Source organism: Protobothrops mucrosquamatus, unplaced genomic scaffold (assembly GCF_001527695.2).
Source record: "Protobothrops mucrosquamatus isolate PMUCROS unplaced genomic scaffold, P.Mucros_1.0 scaffold_168, whole genome shotgun sequence".
Taxonomy (NCBI): domain Eukaryota; kingdom Metazoa; phylum Chordata; class Lepidosauria; order Squamata; family Viperidae; genus Protobothrops; species Protobothrops mucrosquamatus.
This window is the reverse complement of record NW_015386244.1, coordinates 10,020-19,909: the sequence shown is the minus strand read 5'-3', so window position 1 is coordinate 19,909 and position 9,890 is coordinate 10,020. Positions and strand designations below refer to the sequence as shown.

Here is a 9,890-nt window from a genome sequence, read left to right as displayed (position 1 = left end):
TCTCTGAAACTTTCACAGGAAGCCAAGGACAAGGCACCAGTATAATAAAATTTATTGCAGATACAATTAGCTGCAATAATAACAAAGATCAAAGAAGGTTTACACAAGCTTAAGGATCTCATTAGAGAGTCACTTTAGTGTAGTTGTTAAGGCACCAGGCTAGGAACTGGGAGACCCAGAGTTTTAGCCCCACCTTGGGCATAACCAGTTGGGTGACCTTGGACCAATCACTTTCTCTCAGCCCTAGGAAGGAGACAATGGCACTTCTGAAAAATCTTGTGAAGAAAACTGCAGGGACTTGTCTAGGCCAGGGTAGGCAACCTTGGCTCTTTTATGACTCGTGGACTTCAACTCCCAGAATTCCTGAGCCATGCTGGCTCAGGAACTCTGGGAGTTGAAGTCCACGAGTCATAAAAGGGCCAAGGTTGCCTACCCCTGGTCTAGGCAGTCTCTGAAAGAATCAGATACAACTGAAGGGATGTCATTTTCTTTATGTGTGCATCCTGAAGCTTTAAGTCCCATTTTTCTTTCTCCTCACCTGTGTCATATCATTCTTTTATGATGGAACTTGAAAATTGTTTCAAAACAGCCTTCTTTTCAGACATCGTGCTCATCAACTTACAGTTAATAATATATTTCTCTTCTGCCTCAAAGTTATGTGCTAGGTTATTGGGAGAATGAATTCAGGTATTGTCTATATACTAACATGAAGCTACTCCTATAGTGACTAATGGAACTTCTATCCTTCTAGAACAGCGGTTCTCAACCTATGGGTCGCGACCCCATTTGGGGTCGATCGACCATTTCACAGGGGTCGCCAAGCAAGGCTGTCCGCCATTTTTTCCCCCTTTTCCGGCGGGTGCCTTACCTCCCTTGAGCTGGGCCAGCTGGTGGTCGGCCTGCTCTGTCTCTGCCGCTTGCCAGCTACGCCTCGGCTGGCGCAGGGGGCAAAACCACGCATGCGCGGCGCTCCCGGGCAGGGAAAGTCCTCGACTTATGACCGGTTGGGTAGTCCTCAACTTACGACCGGTTTAGTCCTCGACTTACGACCGGTTTAGTCCTCGACCTACGACCGGTTGGGGGTCGCGGCATTAAAAAGGTTGAGAACCACTGTTCTAGAACCAAACCCAAGGTGTTGCTTTACACAAAGCAGATGAAGTTCAACAAATAAAGTGTTGTCTTTTAAATGTGACCCAAGTGCTTGGCTGAGCTTCAGGACACATTTTTTTTTGGTTGCTTTCATTGTTTGGAAAGGCAATTTTTTATCCTACTTTTATTTGTTCTATATATCAGGGGTCCCCAACCCCCAGTCTGTGGATGGCAGCGGTCTGCGGCATGCCAGAAACCGGGCCGCGCAAACAAGCGAAGCCCCATCCATGGGATGAGGCAGCACATGAAACCACACTCCCTCAGGTCCATAGAAAAAGCTCTCTCCACAGAACCTGTCCCTGGTGCCCAAAAGGTTGGGGGCTGCTGCTATAAATAACTCAAGGTGGCAAACATTATCTAATAATCCTTCCTCTTCCTATTTTATCCACAACAATCCTGTGAGGTTAGGCTGTGTCAAGATTGAATCGCTATAAGACCTGCTAACATTTATTGCTAATCAACTTGCCATAAAAAAGGGGGGGAGGGGTAGAAAGCACAGGAAGTGGCATTCCAAGAAGCCATCTACGGACCATGAGGGCCTGCAGGAATGTCAAGGTCACCAACGCAGGTACTTGACGGAGAAGTGGACCATTCCCATAACAAGCCTGAGTTCTATGATTGAACAGTGGGAGCACCAGGGGGGATGGGGACAGCCTTTGTTTAATTAAGCATATTTCCACACGGGAAAAAACCAGAACTGGATTTGCTTCTTCAGTTCCTAGATTGTATTCAGTAAAGTGCCATCTTTTATGGCACTTCAAAGCCTTGAAGATTCCTCGATTTGAGTTCGTTAGTCGGACAGTTGACAATGAGACTTTAAAGAACTCCTCCCCTTGGCAAGTTTTTAATCTGGTAAAGTAGCAGTTTGTCAGTATGAACTACCACCCATGTTTTTAAAGCTTTGGGATAAAAAATAAGAGGGACGATGCCTTGAGTTCTGGTTGCTTTCTATTGCTGTGAAGCGTTTTTGTGTTGTTCTGTGAAGTAAAGGCCAGCCAAAATGGAATATGCCAGATCTCAGGGCAGAGAAGAATAATGCATTGTCCTGCCCTAAATAGGATGGGGGAAAAGATCTGTTCTCTAACAAGAGTGAAAAGCTAAGGCAACTCATAACAGGCTCAGATGATTGTCAATGGTAAAATAAGTTGACAACTTTATCCCTCAACCTCTAGAGAATTATAGCTTTAACATCTCTATCTTTTTATGAACATAATTCTCTGCAAAGGACCTATCAGGGAGATTCCATTTATTTCTTCCTATTCATTAGAAAAGACCTATGTACACCCTCATGAGCAAGTTTGTGCTCATGCTAAGCACTTCATGCTAAGCAAATGCATGAAGTCATGTACAATGTAGATATGTCAATGGGCAACCTAGTGAGCATTGTATTGATTAGTGGGACAACATGGAAGTATCATTAATCTTTAAAACCTGTAACATTCAAATAGCAGAGATGGTTTTATTTATAAAGATAATTTTTATTTTTCATGTAGACAGACAAATATTTAAGTATTTACAAATATATACATTTCTAGGCATCTTTACCCAGTAATGAAGATGAAATGGGTCAGGACAACACTATGTTTCAGCAGCTATCAAGACACATGTGGTTATAAAAACTAATCCTATTTACATGTTTAATGTTTTGTTCAGATGAAATTCAGTTTTAATAAAAATTTGGCATTGCAAATACATTAAATATGATTTGCTTATTATAGATTATATTGTAAAACCCCTGGAAGGCTTTTTATAAGGCATGAAGTTAGAGGCCATAAAACAAGCAATTTTTAAAAACAAATGCTACCTTTACTGCCCCCAACTTAATAAAAATCCAGTTATTGTACTTGTTAAGTCAAGGTTGCCATGTACAATTCCCATGTAAACCTAGAAGTAGTTTAAAAATTTGGCTGAACATCCTTCTAAAAAGGGGAGAGGAAGACATCTGAAAGAACAAAAACTTTAAAATTGATTTTTAAAAAATCACTGCATTTTTTTAAATTAGACAACCACAACTTTCACATTCACTCCTCTTTTGAACCTACAAGCAAAATATGATACTCTAGCTAGAATTTGAATCAGGGAAATTATAGTCTCCGTAAATTCTGTTTGCTTTTTTTGCTACAAGGAAGAGGTCCTAGTCTGAAAGACGTTTTTACAGGTTTTCCAATGATGCAATCCTTGGCAGTATGGTAGCTGCACAAGCACTTTGTGCAAAAGTCAAAACCACAGCTTTCTCGGACACACGTTGCCCTTTGCAGATGGGAATCGTATTTTGCAGGGGAACCACAGCGATGGCAAACTTTCAGACTTTCAGTATTTTTCAAAGTTTTTGCAACCTAAAACAAAAACAAAAACATAATCCAGCATGTATTTTGAAGGTGGTTTTTTTTTAAACCACTTTCCTAGAATAACCATATGGAACACGTTTAGGAACATTCTAAGAGATAGGCTCACAATATATTCTTTCCTTGTTTAGTGATCAATCTGTTTGTGACTTCCTCAATAGGTAAAATGATTCCTAACAAACATGTGACTGAGAAAAAGAGATGCTGTAAAGATCACTGGTTGTTGCCATTTCATCCAGATGAGGTTCTCTTGTACAATGCCTCGTGCCCGATTTATTTTTCCCCCATCACAAGACAGATTGCCTAAACGGGCTATAGCTTCCTGAATTGCTTTTCTCTGTAGCACAGCACTTTCTTAAAAAGCCCTAACTCCAAGCTAATAAACTCAGTTCTGTGATCTTAAATTAAATGATTAGAAGTCTCTAGCCAGCTGGCACTGCTGCTTCAAACTGACCAGAGCATAATCGGTTTCAAACTGAAAGCTTCTGTTGTCAGGCATATGAAATTTGGCTGTAAATATTGCAATGGTAAATACCCAATTGAGCCCTGGAGGTGTAGTAATTAAAAATGCAGTATTGCAGGCAAAACTCTGCCCACATTCTGAGTTCAACCCTGACAGAGCTTGATTGACTCAGCCTTCCATCCTTCCGAGGTCGGTAAAATGAGGACCCAGATTGTTGGTGGCAGTATGCAATAATGCTTCTACATTGTAAACCGCCCAGAGAGTGCTGTAAAGCAGGGGTCCCCAACCCCCGGCATGCCAGCAACCGGTCCACACAAACAAGCAAAGCCCCATCTGCAGGATGCAGGCAGCACAAAAAAACACGCCCTGTCTGGTCCATGGAAAAACCTCTCTCCACGTAACCGGTCCCTGGTGCCCAAAAGGTTGGGGACCTCTGCTGTAAAGCACTACGGGGGGAGGGGGGGATATAAGTCTAAATGCTATTGCTACTGATTGGGAAATGATTTTTTATTAGTCTTATTTGGTAGCTATGGTAGTCCCTAAAAATGTAGTATTGTATCAATAAATTACCATTGTAAAATGTAAATTATTATTTATTAAATGTATATGCTGCTCGACTCCCATTGACTCTGGGCAATTTACAAACGATGAAAAACATTAATATTAAGAATTGGTGCAACTTCTTGCCCATGTTGCTAATGATTTGATTGAATCATTCAAACTAAGTTCATCACTTTTAATTACATGTTAATCAGTGGATATCAAAGGTTCGCAAACTTTGTGATAAACTCCTTGCTACAAGCTTGTCCAGAGGCAAATTTTTCTCCTGCCTTTGAGTTTGCTTGTGCTCCAAAAGAGTCTGCAGCTCAATCTGAGAATCTTAATAAGTGGTTTACTTTACATTCAGTATATTAAATCAAGATTAAAGCATTTGTAGATTACCTCAGAAAATTGTGAATGGCGGCTGAAAGAAGAGCTCTGATTACTCTGGGTGTTTGCTTTCATTCGGGATGTTTTTTTAGAAAAGTTAATTTGTGTAGGTGCTACTTTCTGAATATATGTTAATGGTTCACGATGGAGAGCATACTCCCTTGTATCAGACTGTTTGGCAGTTACTGTGTTGCTATTCTGTGGAGAAAAGAAATTTTGATTAAACAATAAATCATTAAACAATGATTTGCTTCTGTCTGAAAATACAATAATTCATTACTATACTTGTACATAACTGTACATACATTACTATACTTGTACATTTTCATCTCTTCATATACCGTACAGTAAAAATAAGCCTTTCACAAATGGTATTTTTTTCCTTACAATCCCCAATTTATAATAATAATAATAATAAAGTTGGAAGGGACCTTGGAGGTCATCGAGTCCAACCCCCTGCTCAGGCAGGAAACCCTACACCATTTCGGACAAATGGCTGTCCAGTCTCTTCTTAAAAGCTTCCAGTGTTGGAGCATTCACCGCTTCTGGAGGCAGGTTGTTCCACTGGTTAATTGTTCTAACTGTCAGGAAGTTTCTCCTTAGTTCTAGGTTGCTTCTCTCCTTGATTAGTTTTCATCCGTTGCTTCTTGTCCTGCCTTCAGGCGCTTTGGAAAATAGCTTGACTCCCTCTTCTTTGTGGCAACCCCTGAGATATTGGAACACTGCTATCATGTCCCCGCTCGTCCTTTTCTTCGTTAAACTAGACATACCCAGTTCCAGCAACCGTTCCTTATATGTTTTTGCCTCCAGTCCCCTAATCATCTTTGTTGCTCTTCTCTGTACCCTTTCTAGAGTCTCAGCATCTTTTTTACATCGTGGTGACCAAAACTGGATGCAGTATTCCAAGTGTGGCATTACCAAGGCATTGTAAAGTGGTATTAACACTTCACGTGATCTTGATTCTATCCCTCTGTTAATGCAGGCCAGCACTGTGTTGGCTTTTTTGGCAGCTCAGCACATTGCTGGCTCATATTTAAATGATTGTCCACTAGGACTCAGAGATCCCTCTCACAGTTACTACTATTGAGTAAGGTACCCCCTATACTATACCTGTACATTTGGTTTTTCTTGCCTAAATGTAGAACCTTACTTTTTTCACCATTGAATTTCATTTTGTTAGATAGTGCCCAGTGTTCAAGTCTGTCCAGGTCCTCCTTATCTTAAGCCTGTCTTCTGGAGTGTTGGCCATTCCTGCCAGCTTGGTGTCATCCGCAAATTTGATGAGTTCCCCAACTATCCCCTAGTCCAAATCGTTGATTCCCTCTGGAGAAGTCTGTTTTCTGTTTGTCATAAAATTAACCTATTTTACAGAATTTAAAGTGGTTTATTTTTACCTTTTTACCCAAAGCCAATCACTCGACCTCAAACTACTCAGTTTGGGACCACCTGTTACGTGACATACTGTTCTTTATATTATTTGAACCACTTTACTGTTTACAAACAGAAACTGAAATTTTAAACCCCTACATCCAGGGGTTGTGATAAAGATAGAAAAACACTAGACTTACCAAACTGAGTTTTAGTGCTTTGTTATACATCTGGAAAGCCCACTTGTCACTAAGAAGAATTTTCTTCCACGTAATGCTAACTTTGGCCACGCTGTTGTGGAAAGAAAACCCATGGTTAAAATCAGAGAGCAGTCTTATTACTTAACAGAAACCATAGAAACTTTCAATACACATATAATACAAATATAAACTTTTTTTAAAGTCCTGTTTATTGTTTTCAGTGGACTTGCCTCCCTAAAAGTATAAAAAGTATCAACTAGACTAGAGCAATGTAGACACTGGAAAATGCCTATCCTTTTCTGAAATGGTCTCCATTTCATTAAAAATGTAGAAAATGTTTCATTGCTTAACCTTTAGGAATAAATTTTCTTTTGTCCCAACAATGACTTTGTGAGTTACATCTAAAGCACATCCTAGTATATTAGCAAAGGTCAGCATTTTCTTCAGTATTTTTTCAGCACTAATTCTAAACTAGAAAAAATGCTTACATAATTATTTTTTACATGAGCATACAGCCGATGCTGTAAGGTATATGCAAATCTGGTTCCATTTATGAAACACATTTTTGAATATAGCTTCATTCTCCCGGTGAAATATTTTCACATGATGAAAAGTAGCATTTTGCCCAGGAAAACATATCATGGGCTTTAAGAAAGTCTTTAAATTTAGTACACTATAACTTAACCTATATTTATTTTGCCAAGTGAAAACACAAAATTGTGAACTTACTTTATCAAGTCTGTATCATTAAGATGTATTAAGATGTTTGCTAACAGATGTCTGAATTTCCCATGAAATAATTCTCCAAGAACATCTAGCTTATCTAATCCCATTTTTTTGCCAATCAGATTCACAAATTCCATTTTCCTTGAAGCTATTTTATCTAAGACAAGAGCCCACGACTTTGGATTCCGTTTGCTAGTTTTTTTCAAAGTTGAGCAGACAAGTTCTTCAAAATGGAGGACTGGTAGTAAATTCTTTCTTGGACTGAAACTATGATTTGGTATATTGCTGATATTCCCTGCTAATAGCACACTGTCATCATTATCATTGGGTTTGTGCTGAATACCCAATAAAGAGGAGTATCCACTGTCTTCGTTTTCATTGTCAATTCCACTGGCACTCTCAATATGTCTCCAAACTTGTTGGTTTTCTTTATTGTGCGTAAACTTTTCTCCACTTTTGAGATTGAAACTCTTGGAACTTCCATGATGCAGGTCACCATAGAAGAGCTTTTCTTTGGTACAGCCTTTGCAATTTTCATTGTAACTCTCAGGGCAAGGCTCTTCTGATGTTGCTTCTGTTCCAGTTAGTTTTAATAGTGAAGATCCATAGTAAACATGGCTATAATTAAAATCACGTTTCATTTTCAGTGGTTAGGGCAGCTTTTCAAATGTTCCCTGAAATTAAGAAATATATGTTAGTCCAAATCATTATATTAAACTAGAGAATGGTTGAAAGCACAGATTAAAAAAACCCAAAATCAACAAATTCTTGCCTTTGTTTTGATAATTCCTGATTATTTTGTTGGCAATTGTACATAGTTCTAAAAGCCCTGTGGAAATGTGGTATTCTATAGAAAGGGTTAAAACATTTACAAAATACAAGTGGCAGGGCATCTGACTTCAGACAAAAGAAAATAATACTGTTTTATTCTGCATATATGCAACTCAGCAAGATTTCCATACAGACTGATTCAACAGAATTAAAGATGGCAGTAAATATGGCATGTTTATCACAAACTGGATTAGAAGAACCTACTGTAAGACACACATTGTTGGTATACAATAACCTATTAAGTAGTTAATAAATCATATCTACTTAAGGATTGTGAGTTTTTCTGGCCATTCTGTAGCAGTGGTTTTCCTGCATTGTCAAGGTGTTAGCAAATCACATCTACTTAAGGACTCAGAATTTGGCCAGCTATTTTTCAAACTCTGTAACAGTGGTTTTCCTGTATGGGCAAGATTGAATTAATAGTCTTTGATCTACTTTTTTAATCAGAACACATGGCACTAGCTTTGTCTAACCTTTTCCAGATGTTCTTGTGCAGTAAATTCTGTTTGAGTAAAGGTTAATAGAAACTTTCTTTTACCCCCAAATACTCGTAAGTAAGTAGGAAGCTAGCAATGTAATTTAGAAGTAGTAGATAGCTTTTTCCATATAGTTTGATTAGGCAGACTCCAACTAGGCATGAATAACTCCCATTCACATATTTTTTCTCCCTTCTGTTCCCAGTGTTGTGTAGATTTGGAGGTTACATAAAGGATGAGTGGAGGGAGGAAAAAATGACCTTACCCCAATCTGCTAATGGACGCCATTCCAGAAGTATTTAATAGGTTCTACACATTTAGGATATTATTACCACTCAAGCACTATCCAGAATAGTGAATTTGAAAAAGGATCAATTGCAGGTATTATTTGTGAATAGTGTAATGCAGTTCTAACCTAATTATACTGTCTTCATATATTTGAGACAATGAAGTCTGTCAGTTTGAGAACCATTTTTGAAAACGCCAATGTGCAGTTCTTACAACAAGAAACAGGTCCAGATGAAGCCTGAATTGCACAACTGCTGCATGGCAAGAGCTGTTTAAAGACATGTGCTTTGGGTGAAAAAGGTATCATGCCTTATTAATCAATGTGGATGAGAAGAATACCCAGGTTTTTATAAGTTCAAGGAGTTAAAAGAAAACTGGGGAAACATAAAGGTAGTTTCAAAGATATTATTTTATTATTAAGAGATTATTGGTAAGGGAACCAAGAAGGACATATATATATAGGGGGGGGGCTCACAAATAGGCAGAAATTTATATATATATGGTGTGGCCTCTTGAAAGAGGCCACACCAACCTTCTCTTTTTACTTGGCCTGGTGGGATTACTCCAGCTCATCTCTTTCTCCCAAAATTTAAAGCTGCCAGCTTGACAGAAAGGATCCCTTTAAAAGGCAGAGGACAAACGGGAGCGCGGGAGTTCTGCCTGTGCTAATTTCTTTTTCAGGTTTTTTTTATTTAAATGCACATTTTTTCATTTCTTTAGTGCTAAATCAAGGTCGGGAGCTCAGTGGCCGCAGAAGCCACGCAACTGCCCTTGCCATCCAATCTGGCTTACTGGCGCGCTCCAGCAAAAAGCGAGGGAGCTCTGAACCCGCCCGCGCTCTTTAGAAATGGAGTCCGCCGGGCGCGCTAACTACGCGAGGCGGCCTCCAAGATTTGGGGAGAGAAAGAGGGAACCGTCCCCCCCCCCTCACAAAGGGACACGTTTTCCAAGACTGCATTTTTGGAAAAGTAGCCAATTGAAGATTGTGTGGGAGAAATGATCGCCCCCAGAATCTTCTACCCGTACAGTAGACTAAGGACATGCTGGGGAGCGATGCAGGTTTTCCTACAGGCATCCCGGCCACGACGCGGGAAGAAACCGATGGGCTTTTTTC

At 39.5% G+C, this 9,890-nt stretch overlaps 1 protein-coding gene across 1 annotated transcript; it reads right to left on the bottom strand.

Annotated features, from left to right (window-relative positions):
• Positions 1-2,671: 2,671 nt before the first annotated feature.
• Positions 2,672-7,845, bottom strand: FBXO5 (F-box protein 5). Its single transcript, XM_015822005.1, has 4 exons — positions 7,185-7,845; positions 6,456-6,546; positions 4,900-5,085; positions 2,672-3,485 (listed from the first exon to the last, which is right to left on the bottom strand). The coding sequence occupies exons 1-4, from the start codon at positions 7,820-7,822 to the stop codon at positions 3,234-3,236; spliced, it is 1,167 nt and encodes a 388-aa protein (XP_015677491.1). The 5' UTR covers positions 7,823-7,845; the 3' UTR covers positions 2,672-3,233.
• Between the last annotated feature and the right edge of the window lie 2,045 nt (positions 7,846-9,890).

Bases quoted from the DNA above. Each gene is read 5' to 3' on its own strand.
- FBXO5 (XM_015822005.1), bottom strand. From the start codon at position 7,822: ATGAAACGTGATTTTAATTATAGCCATGTTTACTATGGATCTTCACTA. The intron at 6,547-7,184 runs GTAAGTTCACAA...TTTCCACAACAG, and splicing joins AATGATACAGACTTGATAAA to CGTGGCCAAAGTTAGCATTA. The intron at 5,086-6,455 runs GTAAGTCTAGTG...TTTTCTCCACAG, and splicing joins AAGCACTAAAACTCAGTTTG to AATAGCAACACAGTAACTGC.